The sequence below is a fragment of the Otolemur garnettii genome, unplaced genomic scaffold (assembly GCF_000181295.1).
Source record: "Otolemur garnettii isolate 467f Iridium unplaced genomic scaffold, OtoGar3 scaffold00127, whole genome shotgun sequence".
Taxonomy (NCBI): domain Eukaryota; kingdom Metazoa; phylum Chordata; class Mammalia; order Primates; family Galagidae; genus Otolemur; species Otolemur garnettii.
This window is the reverse complement of record NW_003852522.1, coordinates 5541700-5557240: the sequence shown is the minus strand read 5'-3', so window position 1 is coordinate 5557240 and position 15541 is coordinate 5541700. Positions and strand designations below refer to the sequence as shown.

Below are 15541 nucleotides of genomic sequence, written 5' to 3'. Positions count from 1 at the left end.
CCAAGAGAGGTGTGGAATGAGACAGGGCCACTCCCCCCCAACTCCCACTAATCCCCCCTAGATTCCGGAAAATCCGGCCGGCCCGGCGTGAATCAATGCCAGAGGCGCAGGGTTTCTCACAGCTTGGGGGAGGGTCGCCCCTGGAATGGCCAAAGGGTTCCTTGAGTTGCTTTACCCCCTGGGGTCCCTGATGTATGACTCAGTTTTCCCCACTGACCCCGCTACACCTCCAAAAGAAATCTCAGAGTTGTAAGGGGAGCAGGAGGGCGGTCTAGTCACCCCGCTGCCCTCAAGACCCAGGGATTTTACCGCCCCTAGGAAGGGGAGGAGTCAGAGGTCCGGCTAGGATAGGGGGAAATTTCTGGGGCTTCCAGGGCTGAAGTTAGAGGTGGGGGAGCCTCCTCGCCCTGTGCCGGGAGTGAGCTGGGGGAGGCCTAGGAAGGGACTCTGATTCGCAGCCCCCTCCCCTTTCATGAGTGTCTCAAGTCCCTAGGTGTAGATTAAAGACGACGGAAAGAGCCGTGAGGATTTTCAGATCCCACGTGGGGATGAGGGTGACCGGAGGGTCCCCTCCCGCTCCCAACCGGACAGGCGGGCGGCGGGCAGAAACCCAGGGGCGGTAAGATAAGCCGCCCGCCCGGCCAGGGCGCTCAAAATAGGTGACCTCTCCCGGCCGCCCCGGCCTGGTCCCAGATTACTTCTGCAAGCTCACTCTCAAGCCCATGCCTCAGTATCCCTGCCGCGCCAGCAAGCTCGCACTTCGCCCTGGGCGTGCACTCACACTCCCAGAGAAACTCCGAGAGGGGGCGGAGGGTGGAGGGCGGAGACCTAGGGGTCGGTGTTAGAGAAAGCGCGGAGCCCCCACTAAGGTACTCTGGGGACAAAAGGGGAGACCCCAACAAGTGTGAACTTGGAGCCCGGTCGACTGGACTCACCCACAGTTCGGTGCCCCAATCCATGCTGCCCCGCGCCGCCGCCTACACCGCCGCACCCGGTCCCGGTAGCCCGCCGCCCTCCGCAGGGAGATTCTGCGGAGGGCGGAGCACTCGGGCCCGTCCCGCCCTGGCCCGCCCCCTCTAGCCTAAGTCACGCCCCCTCCCGCGCGGAGCACAGCTTGGAGCTCTAAGTGCTGGGGGCCTCCCAAGGAGGCGGAGCGAAATGGAAACTGCACCACCTCTTAAAGGACCCGAGCCACCCGACGCCACTGGACGGACCCCTTAACGAACCCCCAGTCATTTTCCAAATCCCGGGAGTCCCCTTCTCATCATGCCACCTTCCTCCTCCACCCTAAACCGTTCTTCTTTTCCCCTCATCCATTACTTAAAAGGCCAAGACACTAAAAACCCTCAAACGCAAGAAGTTCTTTCCCACCCTGTCTCAGGGAGAAACCGAGGTCACCTGGCTCTTGCGGGCCGGCCCGGCTCCAGGCCTCTACGTTAGTCCCACTAATGGTCTGGTCCCTCCGACCACAGGGTAGATGGAAGAATTTCGATTTTGCCCAGTACACGCCTCTGCCAACGTCCCTCGGTCCATTAACTCCCGCACCACATCCTGCCTCCCTCAGCCCGAGTCTCCACTGGGAAACTGAGGACGGGCCGTCCTTGGGGCGCCGGGCCCAAGGCTTTCGCCGGCCGCCATCTACTTCGCGCCTGCACCTGCTCATTTTCCAATCTCACCCATTACGTCTAATCTGGTTTAATTACCAGTGCTGCCCTGAGGTTCCGACTCTGTCCTTGCCTCTCCCAGACGCCGGAGCCGTGGGGCATGGAAGTCGGTCACCTCCCCTATAAAAAATCTGTTCACAGCTCGTAAATCCCTTTGAGGCTCCAGGATGAAAGGAGAGAGAGAGAGGCACCCAGCGACTCCTATTCCCATTCCTTCTTGCCTTTGGCGCTTTCTTATAGCTACAGATGTCTTGCTGGACCTGGGATGTGTCCCCCGGGGAGGTTTCCCTTACACAGAGCTCCCAGGCTCCTGGTACAGAGATACCCGGGGAGCCCCAGGGACCCCACACTGGGATTGATCGCTCTGCTGGGACCTGGCCCCACCTGCTGGTGGCTTCTGGGCTAGAAAACCTCCATGTGCAAAGTGTGCTGTGCTCCAAGTGGATTCAGTGGCTCAGTCTGTCTGTGTTTAGGGCTCAGTCCAGTAAAGTTCTGAGTTCAGCTCTGATTAGCGATTCAGACTGGGGAATTGGGGTTCTCCAAGTCATTGGGATGGGTCCTCAGACTGGGGTCGGGGACTTAGCAAGTGTCAGCAACCCCGTAAGGGATCAGGGACTCAAACTTTGGACCAAGAGTCTGGATTAGTCTGGAGTTAGGGCTAATACGAGGAGATGGGCTAAACCAGGGTTTAAGGTGGGGGGGGGGTTGAACGGGGTAGGTCGAGGGGATTACGGTTTCAGGTTGAAGTTTTAGGGCTTATTTGCAGACAAGGGGGTCCACCTGGGGTGAGGTCTCAGCCGAAAGTCGAGTTTATCCTGAGATCGAGGGTTGGGTGGGAGAGCTTCCAATTGCCTCACTCTGGGGTAGTAGGACGCTTAGCCTAGGGCTGGGAACTCAGCGTAGGGTCATAGGTCATTTTAGAATCAGATTTATCCTCGGGCTAGGTTTAGCCCTCTCTTTGGACCCGAAAGATAAAGAAAACAGGACAGGCCTCAACTGCTGCATGTGTTTACCGAAAGCCTGAGCTCTGGCCTGGAGCCCCATCCCTGGGGCGGGGAGTGGGGGAGTTCGTCCTTGGGGATACTGGGAAACGTAGTTTACTTAATGCCTTGTCGAACTTGTCTGCTCCCTTTGCATTCCGGGTAATGTAATCCTGGACCGTTGAGAGTAGGGGAAGGAATTCCGCTTCCAGGGGCTAGATATCAGATCCATCACAATTGGTTAAATAAACTGTTTATCAAATTACATCCGGGGAAATCTTTCTAGTGATTGGTGGGAGTGGAGGCGGGGTTAAGCAGGTTTGCTCTCCCATTCGGTCCTAGTGATGTCCATCTGCCGCCGTCTTGCAGCAGCTGTACCCCTCCTTGCGGCGATTGGCTTATCAGTAGGCGGGCTTGGGCCTCAGAGGCGGTATCCAGGGAGGCGGTGGCTCCAGAGATGGCAGTGAGCGAGAGGAGGGGGCTCGGTCGCGGGAGCCCGGCGGAGTGGGGGCAGCGGCTACTTCTGCTGCTGTTGTTGGGCGGCTGCTCCGGGCGCATCCACCGGCTGGTACTGACGGTGAGACCCATCGCGTGGCGGTTGGAGGCGGAGGCCCGCAACTTTGTCCCGGAAGCCCCTGGCTTGGAGTGGTCTCGACCAACCTTCCCCGCTTCGTGCGCGTGATGGAGCGGTCCGGCGCCCCTTCGTTTTCAGACCCGAAGTGGTCTCGTCCTAGGATCCCCCGCAGTCCTTGGGATGGAGTTGCCGGGCGGGCCACGCGGGGGTCGCGCCCCGCCCGTCGGAGGCGGAGCTCCGTCTCAAGACCCCTGGAGTCTTAGCCCTTTAAATTTATGCAATCATTTTGCGGCCTCCCGGGACTCTTGACGCCTTTCGTGGGGAGCCGGGGACTCCTGGGGGTTCTGGAGTGGGTTCCCCTTGGGAGCTCATTGGGATCTTGAGGGCTCAGTTGAAAGCTCAGCACTCTAGGGGAGCTCGTTTGCAACCTAAAAAAATCCCAGGAGGTGAAAGCCAGGAACACCGAAGTGAATAACTAGTCTAGGGTGGTACTCACCCGGTGGAGGCGGGGGAGGGGGGCGGGGGGGGCGTCAGGTGCCACAAGATTTCCCTTACTGTGCTTTCTGAACAGCGGCCAGAAAACTTCAGGGAACCGGGCACCCTAACTCTTTCTTGTCATTCTGTGTGGCTGTTCTAAATAAAGGGGTCCCAGGAGGCCCTTGGTGGGCGTGGGAGAGGGTGTCTCATGCCTCGAGTCCTTAGGGCTGGTCTGGTGGTGAGAAGTCTGAGCCGCTTCTACCTCCTTGGTCTGCCGGTAGGGGGAGAAGCGAGCAGACATCCAGCTGAACAGCTTCGGCTTCTACACGAATGGCTCCCTGGAGGTGGAGCTGAGCCTGCTGCGGCTGGGCCTCCAGGAGGCAGAAGAGAAGTCCTTGCTGGTGAGGGGGTTTGAGGAGATTGCTGGAAGAGGACAGAGTACACAACCTTCACACACACACTTCCAGTTCTGGGTTCCCTTTCTAGCTCTTCTTTGTACTCATGTGATCTTGGGCAAGTCCCTTGGTTTTTCTGAGCTTCAGTTTCCTCATATGTTACCTGGCAATAATAATAATGTCTTATGCAAAATGTACTAGGCGCTTTTCTTTTTATTTTAGAGACAAGGTCTTCCCGTGTTGCCCAGGTTGGGGTACAGTGACCATTCACAGGCACTGACATAGCTCACTGAAGCATGGAAGTCCTCAAATGATCCTCCCACCTCAGCCTCCAAGTAGCTAGGACTAGCTCAGCTTCTAGGTGGCACTTTTCTTAAAGAGCGGGGTAGGGGGACATACCAATAAATAAGACAACCCCAGTTCATGAAGTCAGAATACATAACTAGCATCTATTGAATACACACTAGGTACAAGGTAGGTACTATGCAAAGCATTTTCCATGGATCCATTTCCTCATAGTCACCTCTCAGGGATGTTGCAGAAAATTCACTAAAGCCAACTTTATTTGTATACCACAGGTTCGGAGGTATGTGGCTTCCTCAGAGTCACACAATGGGCAAACCCTAAGAAGATTGGGTTCCAGAGCCTAGGACAGGAAGCCATTATCATTTTAAATGGGGAAAAACAGGGTGGGCTGTTGAAGGTCTCCCTGAGCCACTAACAAGAAGATTGAGTTGACAGGGGATGATTAGGAGTTAAAGGAAGACAAAGGAGGGACAGGAAGGTTATTGGAAAGTTCAGAGAGAAAACGTGGGATCTAGCACATGGTGGGTGTCCAATGAATGTGAGCTTAGTTTTCTATTGCTACTGAAGAAAATGGCTTAGGGTGGAAGTTTTCCTGCTGAGGTCTCTTACATCTTCCCCCATTCCTTTCCATCCTCCAGGTGGGCTTTAGTCTGAGCCGAGTCCGATCTGGCAGCTCCCGATCCTATTCAGTGAGTGGAGGGTGTATGGAGGGAGAGAGAGGAGCTGAGTGGCTAAGTGGTGTGTGTGTAGGGGGGGAGTCTATCTTCTGCATCTGTAACCCAAAGGCCTCTCCCTGTTCTTCTAGAGGCAGAAACAAGAAGAGCCCTGGGTGGATGGAGAGGGAGGCAGGGTAGAGCTGGGCCCATGGGAAAGGGTAACCAAGGTTCCTTCTTGCCCATTCCCCAGACCCAGGATTTTCATGACTGCCCTCTTCAGAAAAACAGTGGCAACTTCCTAGTCCTCTTCCTCATCAACATCAAGGATCTGCAGTGAGTTAGGGGGCGGGGAGTGCGGGGCTTGGTAATAACCATCATTTGTGTTTCCCTGGACATACCTGAGTCCACCAAGTGGAGTGAGAAGCATAGTGAGAAAGCCACTCACTTTTTAGTTTCACCTTCAGGCCTTCTGATTATTGGAAGGAAGGAGAGAGGAAAGTTAGTCAGGGAGTGCTGGGCTCCTAGGACAGAAGACCCAGATGTGGAGTTGCTTTGAGAATAAGTATACGATCATTCATATTTGATGCTTCTGGTATGCCAGGCATGTCCTGAGGGCTTTGACACATATAACACATCCAGCCCATATATTGTTATTGTCCTCATTCTTCAGATAAGTACACTGAATCCCAAGAACTGGTACAGGGATCTGACAATAGTGCTTTGCCTCTGTGTAGAGACACTGTTTTCTTTTAAAAAAATATAAGTAGAAAGAGTGGATCCACATCATGGGAAATGACAAATAATTTCTAGACAGCACACGAATATGGTAGTACATTGATAGGTGGTAGCTAAATGCTGAAACTTGGTGACTTAGCTAGATGCCAGCCTCCATGAAAGACATGCAGAGGGTCCCAGAAGTCATTGAGTCATTGAGCAAAGGTTGTGGGGTCATCTCTAGGGTTCAGCCTCCCATTCTCATTCCCCTGCCTCTCACCCCAGGGTTCAGGTACGAAAGTATGGAGAACAGCAGAAATTACTCATCTCTCCTGGGCTCCTCCCCGAAGTACCCTCAGAACCAGGGCTCCCAAAGCCAGAGTCCATGGTCACTCCCAAGGACAAGAGTGGTAAGTTATGTTGGCCATGCAGGAAGAGAGGGGTGGAAGGTCAGGGCTGCCCTGTGACTTTCCTCACCACCACTCCATTTTCCTGCCATCCCTCTGTCCACCTTTTAAAATCATTCACCCATCTCCTACAGGGACCACTGCAGTCAGCAAGGCCCAGTCACAGCCTACAGTGTCTCAGGTTTGGCAGAGCCAGGGCAAGAGGGAGAAAGGCCCACCCCAGGGTGTGGGTGTGGGTACCCAGGCCCAGCTGATGGAGGGGTTCTCTTCCCTCAGGGACCTGGTGGGAAGGACAAGGAGCTGGTGTTGGGTCTGGGCCACCTCAACAACTCCTACAACTTTAGTGTGAGTGTCTGTAGCACCTGCAGCCTTCCCACCCCCTCTAGAGTAGAGGACCACCAAGCTGAGCTCCTCTCTCCCCCAACTCTTCCTCTGCCCAGTTCCATGTGGTGATTGGCTCTAGGGCTGAGGAAGGTCAATACAACCTCAACTTCCACAACTGTAACAACTCAGTGCCTGGAAAGGAGCATCCGTTCGACATCACGGTGAGCAGAGGGTGGGCAGCAGTACCAGGGAGCACCCACCAGGAGTTTAGCTCTGGACAGCCCTCGAGTAGCAGCGAGAGGTAGCAGAAGGTGTTGAGAGATGGGCCAACTAAGGTTCAGGGAGGGCTAGTCATCCAACTAGAAAGCAGAACCTGGAGTGGTCTCACTAGGATTGTGCCACCACCAGTACCCACCTCTGTCCCCTCACCAGGTGATGATTCGGGAGAAGAACCCTGGTGGCTTCCTGTCAGCCGCAGAGATTCCCCTTTTCAAGCTGTACATGGTCATGTCTGCCTGCTTCCTGGCTGCTGGCATCTTCTGGGTGTCAGTCCTCTGCAGGAACACGTAATGCTCTTGCCCCTGGGAGTCCCCATCTCCCCTCACCAGACCCTTATCCCTGCCTCAAGACAATCTCTACTTCTCTCCCTGACTTTCCAACCAGGTACAACGTTTTCAAGATCCACTGGCTCATGGCAGCCCTGGCCTTCACCAAAAGCATCTCTCTCCTCTTCCACAGTGTGAGGACCTGGAGCTGGGGAATGAGGGGGCTTGTGGGAGGTCCATTTGGCCAACTGTCCATCCATTCCATCTGTCTGACTGTCCATTGTCTATCTACCTCCAGATCAACTACTACTTCATCAACAGCCAAGGTCACCCCATTGAAGGCCTCGCGGTTATGCACTACATCACGCACCTGTGAGTGGCCCCTGTCTGCCTAGCAGGTGCAAAGAAGTGGGCAAGGGAGGGCTGAGCCCACCTGACTTCATTATCATACCATCCCTCTGCTCCCCCAGGCTGAAGGGTGCCCTCCTCTTCATTACCATCGCTTTGATTGGCTCAGGCTGGGCCTTTGTCAAGTATGTCCTATCAGATAAAGAGAAGAAGATTTTCGGAATTGTTATCCCCCTGCAGGTGCATATGGGGAGGTGCCCAGAGGAAGACATAGGGGAGGGAGGCGCACAGGTCAGGCAGTGCCCACCTACCCTGCCCTGGCCACACAGGTCCTGGCCAACATAGCCTACATTGTCATTGAGTCCCGTGAAGAGGGCGCCAGCGACTACGGGCTCTGGAAGGAGATCCTCTTCCTAGTGGACCTCATTTGCTGCGGTGCAATCCTCTTCCCTGTAGTCTGGTGAGGACAGTAGCTGAGATTCTACCCTCTGTATCTATGGGTGGAACCACTGCTAACCATGCCCTGTGTACCCCTCATCCCAGGTCCATCCGGCATCTCCAGGAGGCATCTGGCACAGATGGGAAGGGTAAGACAATGCCCCTCAAAAACTCTGCGCACAGCCCACTTCTTTCTGTTTCTAGATACCCCTTCTGGCTTGTCTGCCCACCCCCTGGCCTGTGGCTCCCTGGGCCCCAGTCTGGCCTCTCTGCCACCCTAACATCCTCTGAAAACTTTCTGCCCCTTGGACACTCCCCCAAATGACCTCTCTCCCCCTTCCTCCCACCAGTCTCTTTTCCCTAACCCCCTCTCTATGCCCTCCCCTCAGTGGCAGTGAACCTGGCCAAGCTGAAGCTGTTTCGGCATTACTACGTCATGGTAGGAGCCTGCTGGCTCGTGGGGATGGAGAGTGGGGAGGGAGAGGGAAGCCAAGAGGGGACAAGGACAATCAGCCAGTCACCATCCCCTAACCTACTTCCCGGGATCTTGAGGCTCCTATCAGTCATCCCCCATTTCACAGTCCTTGTGGTCTCTCTGTCCCTTCTGTCCCATGACCACCTTGCTCCCACAGGTCATCTGTTATGTCTACTTCACCCGCATCATCGCCATCTTGCTCCGGGTGGCAGTGCCCTTCCAGTGGCAATGGCTATACCAGGTGAGTCTGGAGGCCTCAGGTGGGAGGGAGAGTGAGCCAAATGGTGGGGTTGGAGCAGGGGTGTGTCTGACCCTGTTCCCTCCTCCCTCAGCTCTTGGTGGAGGGCTCCACTCTCGCCTTCTTTGTGCTCACGGGCTATAAATTCCAACCTGCTGGGGACAACCCCTACTTGCAGCTGCCCCAGGTGGAGGAGGAGGATGTCCTGATGGAGCAAATGTAAGCTTGGGGGAAGAATGGGTGGGTTGGGGGCGGAGTGAGGGGTGGGGTTAGAGCAGCGCTGGTAATTGGACGGGGGTATGAAGGAGGGGCCCTGCTGTTCTAGAGAAGGGATGGGTGGAGCCAGGGTCACTCTGGTTTGGGGGTTAGGGCCACTGTAAGGACAGAGGTGGTGGAATGGTTGAGGTTTTAGGTAGGCGGAGCTGGGGCCCAGCGCATCTCCGGCAGAGTGGGTGGGGCTAGACAATTATAGGGGCGGGGTCAGGGCTGCTAAGGGGTCAGGGAGTAGAGTAGGTGGGGCCAGGGCAGTCCTAGGGGTCAGACCTGCTGCCCATCAGCTCTGATCAGCCTCCTTGCTGTCTCTGCCCAGAATGACTGACTCTGGGTTCCGAGAAGGCCTGTCCAAAGTCAACAAAACAGCCAGCGGACGAGAACTGTTGTGATCATCTCCACATCTGGGACTAGATGGTTCTTCTTCCCCACCTCCACCACTTCTCACTCCTGGCCCCCTCCTAAAGCACGGGTCGAGAGGTGTAAGGGGCCAGTGCGGAAAAGCCGCCTAGCTCCTTAGGACCAGGTTCTGGACAAGCCCATTCAGAAGAAGACAGAGAGTTCCTTCTTACTCCCTTGGTATTGGGCAGCCCTGTCCTCACTGGCGGACCCCCTCCCTTCCAACTGTAAAATAATGACCAGTCTGTTTTGCTACACTGTTTTCTTGCCTTTCTGAGGGTTGAGCTATTTAACACAGAGATTGTTTACAATTTAGAAAACTGTATTCACTGTGTGGGGAGGGGGCACAGTGTCCATTGCATAACACATTCACTATATATCAATTAAGCAACCACTGTGTGCTATACCAGGTGCTGGGGGTAGAGTAGTCCAAAACCCACCTGGTCCCAGTTCTCAGGGGGCTCACAGAACAGGGTGTGGGTGACAGGGAGAGGGACACATCACCAGGAAGTTCCATCACTAGGCCCCCAGACCCATGATGGTGGCTGCACAGGGCCCTGGCCCAGCATAAAGATCAGAGAAACAAGGGGAGAGTTCATGCCCAGGTGAAGGGATGGCATGCACAAAAGCTGGAGGCAAGAGGGGAAAATAACAATTTGAAGAGTGAAAGGTGAAAATAAAAATAATAAGTGGGTATAGTGGCTGACACTTGTAATCCCAGCACTTTGGGAAGCTGAGGCAGAAGCACTACTTGAGGCCAGAAGTTCAAGACGAGACTGGACAACATAGCTAGACCCTTGAAAGAATTAGGGTGTAATGGCAGGCACCTGTAGTCTCAGCTACTCAGGAGACTGAGGCAGGAAGATTGCTTGAGCCCAGGAATTTCACGTTGCTGTGACCTATGATGGCACCACTGTACTCTTACCCAGGCCACAGAATGAGACCCTGTCTCCAAAAAAATAGTAATAACAGAAGCTAACATGGCATGGCGATTGCTGTATGCCATACCTTTTGTGGACTTTGGGGACTGACTTTAACTTATTAAAAAAACTGTGAGGCATAGAGCAGCTAAATAACTGGCTTGCAGTCACACAGCTAATGAGTTTGTGGGAGGCCCAGGGCTCAAAGCTGAACACTACCCACTGCATGCATTGCTTCTCTGCAGCTAGAATCCCTGGGACCAAACCTCAGCCAGACTATTATTTATTGTCACTGGCTTAACCTCTCTGTTTCTCTGCATGTAAAATGGGTCTGCGTTAGTTTGTTCAGTGTCACCTATGATAATCAATGTCAGTGGCTCAGCACTGTGGCCAGCAGCACAGCCTTAGCCTGATCTCTAAAGAACCTGCCCTGAATCTTGAGGACTGACTACAGGTTAGAGATCCACCTGGGTACATGCTCAAGGGCTGGTTTCTAAGATGCTTCTCCCCCTCCCCCACCACCCTGCCGCCAATCACTGTTCAACTAGAGCACCCAGAACCCATTTTGAAGCACTAGGAAACATTTCTCACAGGCATGGGTCAGGGATAGGGAACAGGGCTGGGGTGGAGAGAAGTCTTCCTGTAAGTGGAAGCAAGCATAACTGAGGCTCAGATAAATAACTAGCCCCGCTGGGCAAAGAAGGAAGTGAGGTGGCATTGCAGGCTCAGGAAATCATGTGAAGAAGGTGGGGAAGTCTGGAATAAATAGCCCAGCTGGCTGGGGGCAGGAGAAAGGCAATAGTAGTTGGCAGGCACATTTGCGGTTTCATGCTGGTGCCCACAAGAGCCATGGAAGAAGTTAAAGCAGGGAGGGGAGCATCCATATAGAGTTCATGTTTCACTCCCTGTGCATGCTGTGGTAGGCAGTTACAGTGCCCCCCAGAGATGTGCCTGAGGATGTTTCCACTCATGGCAAAAGGGCCTCCATTGGTGGGATTAAATTAAGGATCTTAAAATGGTGAGATTTTAAGATCTGGGGCTAGCGGAGGGGGGTGGCCCAGTGTAATCACAAGAGTCTTTATAAGACAGGCAGGAGGGTCAAGATCAGAGAAAAAGATGCACTAACGAAAGCAAAGTCTGGGCTCAGTGCTTGTAGCTCAAGCGGCTAAGGCGCCAGCCACATACACCAAAGCTGTTGGGTTCAAATCCAGCCTAGGCCTGCCAAACAACGACAGCTACAACCAATAAATGGCCAGATGTTGTGGCAGGCACCTGTAGTCCCAGCTACTTGGGAGGCTTGAGCCCAGGAGTTTGAGGTTGCTGTGAGCTGTGACACCACAGCACTCTACCCAGGGTGACAGCTTGAGACTCTGTCTCAAAAAAAAGAGCAAAATCTGCAATGAGTCCAGGAAGGGGCCACCAGCCAAGGAATGCAAGGAGCTTCTAGAAGCTGAAAAAGACAAGGAAATGGATTCTTGTCTAGAGCCTCCAGAAGGGAACACAGCCCCAATTGACACTCTGATTTTAAGACTTCTGACCTCCAGAACTATAAGATCATGAATATATGTTGCTTAAAGCCCCCAAATTTGTGGTAATGTGCTACAACAGCAGTAAGAACTCATACAGTTTAAGAACACATGCTCTGGAGCCCAGCACACCCAGGGTCTTGGCCAAGATTACTGAAGGATCTTGGGCAAGTAGATGAAGCCTTGCCCATATCACAAAATCCCAAAACCAGAGATGTTGGCATGGATGTAGAGAAAAGGGAACACTTCTACACTGCTGGTGGGAATGCAAATTAATTCGTTCCTTTTGGAGAGACATCTGGAGAACACTTAGAGAACTAAAAATTGACCTGCCATTTGATCCTGCAATTCCTTTATTAGGTATCTACCCAGAAGACCAAAAATCGCATTACAACTAAGATATTTGTATCAGAATGTTTATTGCAGCCCAATTCATAATTGCTAGTTCATGGAAGAAGCCCAAGTGCCCATCGACCCACGAATGGATCAATAAATTGTGGTACATGTACACCATGGAATATTATGCAGCCCCAAAGAAAGATGGAAGCTTTGCCTCCTTCATGCTTACACGGATGGAACTGGAAAATGTTCTTCTTAGCAAAGTATCACAAGAATGGAAGAAAAAGTATCCAATGTACACAGCCCTATTTTGAAACAAATTTATAGGTTTCATAGGAATGTTATAAGCTAATTGTAGCCTTAGAATATGTGAAGGAGGGTGGGGAGGGTGGATAGGGAGAAGGAGGGTGATTGGTGGGGTCACCTCTATGGTTTATCCTACAAGGATACAAGTAAATCTTTCTAAAAGTGAAGTATAAATGTCTTAACTCAATAACTAAGAAAATGACATGAAGGTTATGTTAACCAGTTTGATGAAAGTATTTCAAAATGTATCTGAAAACCCCACACTGTACCCTGTGATTGCATTAATGTACACAGCTATGATTTAATTTAAAAAAAACTTTAAAAAAAAGTAGATGAAGCCTCTGTTTCTTCATCTGTAAAATGGGGTAGTAACATCTGAGGCATGTGGAGCAAGCAAGTTAAAATGTGTGAAATAGGTAAGATGCTGCCATAGGGCATCCTATAGGCATTTGGTGTCATGAGTAGGGTGACCAGATGTCCCGATTTTGGCGGGATAGTTCCACTTTTCAACAATTTGTGCCATGACCCGCAGTGTTTTAAAAAAGTCCCGATTTTTGGAAAGAATGCACGAACGGGCTGGAGAACAAGAAGGGAATATACGGTTTTCAGCCACCATATGGCTATTTCGCCAGAATATGAGTTTTATATTATTTTTGTTGATTTTATAATGTTAAACTGTAATAAATAATTGCTGAGAAGTGATTATCGAGAACTGCTTATCAAAGTTTGCCTTCTTGTCAGGCCCTGCTCTGCGCCCCCCGCCCCCGCTCCACCCCCCCCATGTTGTCCTGCCTTACATATGTTAGAATCTTGTCACCCTAGTCATGAGTGAAAATTGATGTCTTATATATCATAATTTTGTTACAGGAAAACAAAGATGGGCTTCAGAAAGAGTCCCTGTCATCCCAGCACTTTGGGAGGCTGAAGTGGGAGGATTGCTTGAGGCCAGGAGTTTGAGACCAGCCTGGGCAACACAGCAAAACCCCATCTCTAATTAAAATTTCAAAAAAATTTTAAATAAAAATTCTGTTCAAGCAAATTGAACATTCAGTATATGTGGGGTGCCAGGCTCAGGCTTCTCTTTGTCTGGTGCCACTGAACTCTCACTCCATGACTAGAAAGGATGTTCTGTGTCAACTGGTTTTCTAGTTGACAGATTGGGGACTGGCCTTGCCCAGAGTCTCCTACAGAGCAGGAATCCAAACCTCTGCTCCCTGCCTTCCCAGGGTGGGGGTCCCCATCCTCAGCCTCCACTATGCATATGTGGGAAGTGGGGGGAAGGAGCCATTGTCTCCTGGAAGATTGATCTAGCCTGGTCAAGGTTACCTGAAAGTTAATCATTAATAGGGTAGTTGGAGACCGGGGTGGCCTGGCTTTGTGTCCTGGAGGGAATAAAGGATATGGAGGAAAGTATCCCCGCTTACCCCAGGTGGAATGGGAGTGCCTGGGCCCCTATCCAGAAATCATTCCACTCCCTTCCCCTCGTTTTCTCTTTGCACCCCAGCTATAGTTGCCAGGCAAAATACAGGATGCCCAGTTAAATTTTAATTTTAGGTATGTAACAGATAACTTTTTCAGTACATATGTATTCCAAATACTCCACTAAAGGTGACCCCGCTCTTGCTTACTCACTCTCTTGACCTCTCCCTCTGTCAATGCCCAGAATACTGGGCTGGGCTTGGCGGGCCTTGGAACTGGAAATCCACCTCCCACCTCCTTCTCTCCCTCCTGCTCCTTATCTTAGGCACCATCCCTTCCCAAACCTCTGTACACATCCCCCAAGTAAACATCATGAGGGCTGAAGAATTCCCCCTCACCTCCCTCTCTACCAGTAGACATCGCTCCATTCCAGCCTTCTTCCCTCTCCTCACTTCCCAGATGTCCCTCAAGGTTTTCTGCATCTCCAGCACAACAGGCACTGGCACAATGACAAAACCATCAATTACTGATCCTTCCCTGAGTTGGGGGCTTCTGGAAATCTTGCATCATTTAATTGTGATATCAGCCAGAATGATTATCAGTCGCATTGCTCAGATAGATTAACTGAAGGTCCAGAAAAGAGGAACCATGCCCTGCAGCAAGAAAGAGGCCAGACAGGCATTTCCTTCTCCATGCATCAAACCAGGGAGCCTGAATGCTTAAGAGGTTAGGAGGAAACTAAGAAATGAGGTGGTTTGGGAGAAGGAGAATAGAGAAAGTCTTGGGGGAAGTTGGTGGCAGTTGGGGGCATCCAGTTCCAAAAACTGAACTCTAGTCTAGAGACCAAGCAGGTTTGCTTCCTCCCACCTCCTCCTCTTCCAAAGAGAGAGTGTTGCAATCAAAGCAGACAGAGGCCAGGTTTGTTTTCATTCTCTGAACCTCCCGCAACCCTGGCAAGGCCAAGGCCAGGAGGCCAGGGAAAGAGTGTGGTTTACAGGAAATCAGGGCAAATGCCTCATTAACCCCTTCATTGGGCTTTTGGAAACCACCTTTCCAGGGAGCAGGGACCCCACCCACATACCATTCTAGTCCCCTTAACCATTCACCTCCTATGCCCAGACAGCAACATTGCTAAGCATTAGAGGCATACAAGTTAAAATGACACCAAATACAAGTTTTCATCCATGAGGCTGGCAAAAATCCAGTTGCCATCATGCTCTAGTGAAGAGGCAGTGGGGAAACTGGCAATTAGTTCCATGCAACAGTGGTAAGTGTGCAAATCAATACTTCACCGATGGAGGGGAATTCAGCACTATCTAGCAAGATCACTAATGCATCTAGATGTTGACCATAATTATTTTCTTTCATTGCAATAACAACCACCTCATTTAACACAAGGAACCTGAGGTTCAGAGCAGTTCTTAGTACCTTGCCCAAAGATCACAGCTAATAAGTGTCAGAGCTAGGAAATTATGCCGGTTCAACAGAGAACATGATTTGAAGCCACAGAAATACATCTATCCATCAATAGGAGCTGCTTGCTTTTATACAATGTAATAGGAGGCAGATATCTATAAGAAGGGGGAAATTCTCTGCATAGTATGAAGCAATCTCTAAGACACATTGTTTACGAAAACATAAGATGTAACCTGAGACCAGGAAGAGTAGTATGTAGAACATGCTGTGAACAGATAAGGGAGGGAGACCCCACTTCCCTCTATACCTATGTGTGCCTTTAACATGCTGTCAACAGACAACGGAGGAAGACCACCTTCCCTCTATACCTGTGTGTGCCTTTAACATGCTGTCAACAGACAACGG

General features: G+C 51.7%; 2 protein-coding genes and 1 long non-coding RNA gene across 13 annotated transcripts in view; 1 reads left to right on the top strand and 2 right to left on the bottom strand.

Moving 5' to 3' along the window:
* TRIP10 (thyroid hormone receptor interactor 10) overlaps nt 1-1935 on the bottom strand; it is a 10995-nt gene extending 9060 nt beyond the window's left edge. For 2 of the 4 annotated variants that reach the window (XM_003798000.3, XM_003798001.3), the window contains exon 1: nt 936-1935. In XM_003798000.3, the coding sequence (XP_003798048.1) occupies nt 936-959 (24 nt within the window). In that variant the 5' untranslated portion in view covers nt 960-1935. The remainder of the gene's footprint in view (nt 1-935) is intronic. The other 2 variants (XM_023518008.1, XM_023518009.1) reach the window with 1 other exon arrangement.
* Nucleotides 1936-2656: 721 nt separating this feature from the next.
* Nucleotides 2657-8642, bottom strand: LOC105887815. Of its 8 annotated transcripts, none has more exons than XR_002775293.1 (3): nt 8365-8642; nt 7741-7959; nt 2657-7582 (listed from the first exon to the last, which is right to left on the bottom strand). It is a non-coding gene; the product is annotated as an uncharacterized LOC105887815 (long non-coding RNA). The 8 variants fall into 8 exon arrangements; XR_002775295.1 differs by having other exon boundaries at nt 7741-7847; XR_002775296.1 differs by having other exon boundaries at nt 8448-8642.
* On the top strand, nt 3102-9465 carry GPR108 (G protein-coupled receptor 108). The gene is made up of 18 exons (XM_003797999.3): nt 3102-3221; nt 3977-4096; nt 5035-5085; nt 5303-5385; nt 6052-6176; nt 6308-6354; nt 6450-6518; nt 6614-6718; nt 6930-7063; nt 7161-7236; nt 7341-7414; nt 7513-7630; nt 7720-7850; nt 7934-7977; nt 8218-8267; nt 8461-8544; nt 8636-8760; nt 9131-9465. The coding sequence occupies exons 1-18, from the start codon at nt 3102-3104 to the stop codon at nt 9201-9203; spliced, it is 1629 nt and encodes a 542-aa protein (XP_003798047.1). The 3' UTR covers nt 9204-9465.
* The last annotated feature ends 6076 nt before the right edge of the window (nt 9466-15541 follow it).

What these genes read in the sequence shown, in the direction of transcription:
- GPR108 (XM_003797999.3), top strand. Translation starts at nt 3,102, where the DNA reads ATGGCAGTGAGCGAGAGGAGGGGGCTCGGTCGCGGGAGCCCGGCGGAG. An exon ending in TCCACCGGCTGGTACTGACG is followed by an intron (nt 3,222 to 3,976) that starts GTGAGACCCATC and finishes GTCTGCCGGTAG; the next exon opens with GGGGAGAAGCGAGCAGACAT. An exon ending in TCAGTCCTCTGCAGGAACAC is followed by an intron (nt 7,064 to 7,160) that starts GTAATGCTCTTG and finishes CTTTCCAACCAG; the next exon opens with GTACAACGTTTTCAAGATCC.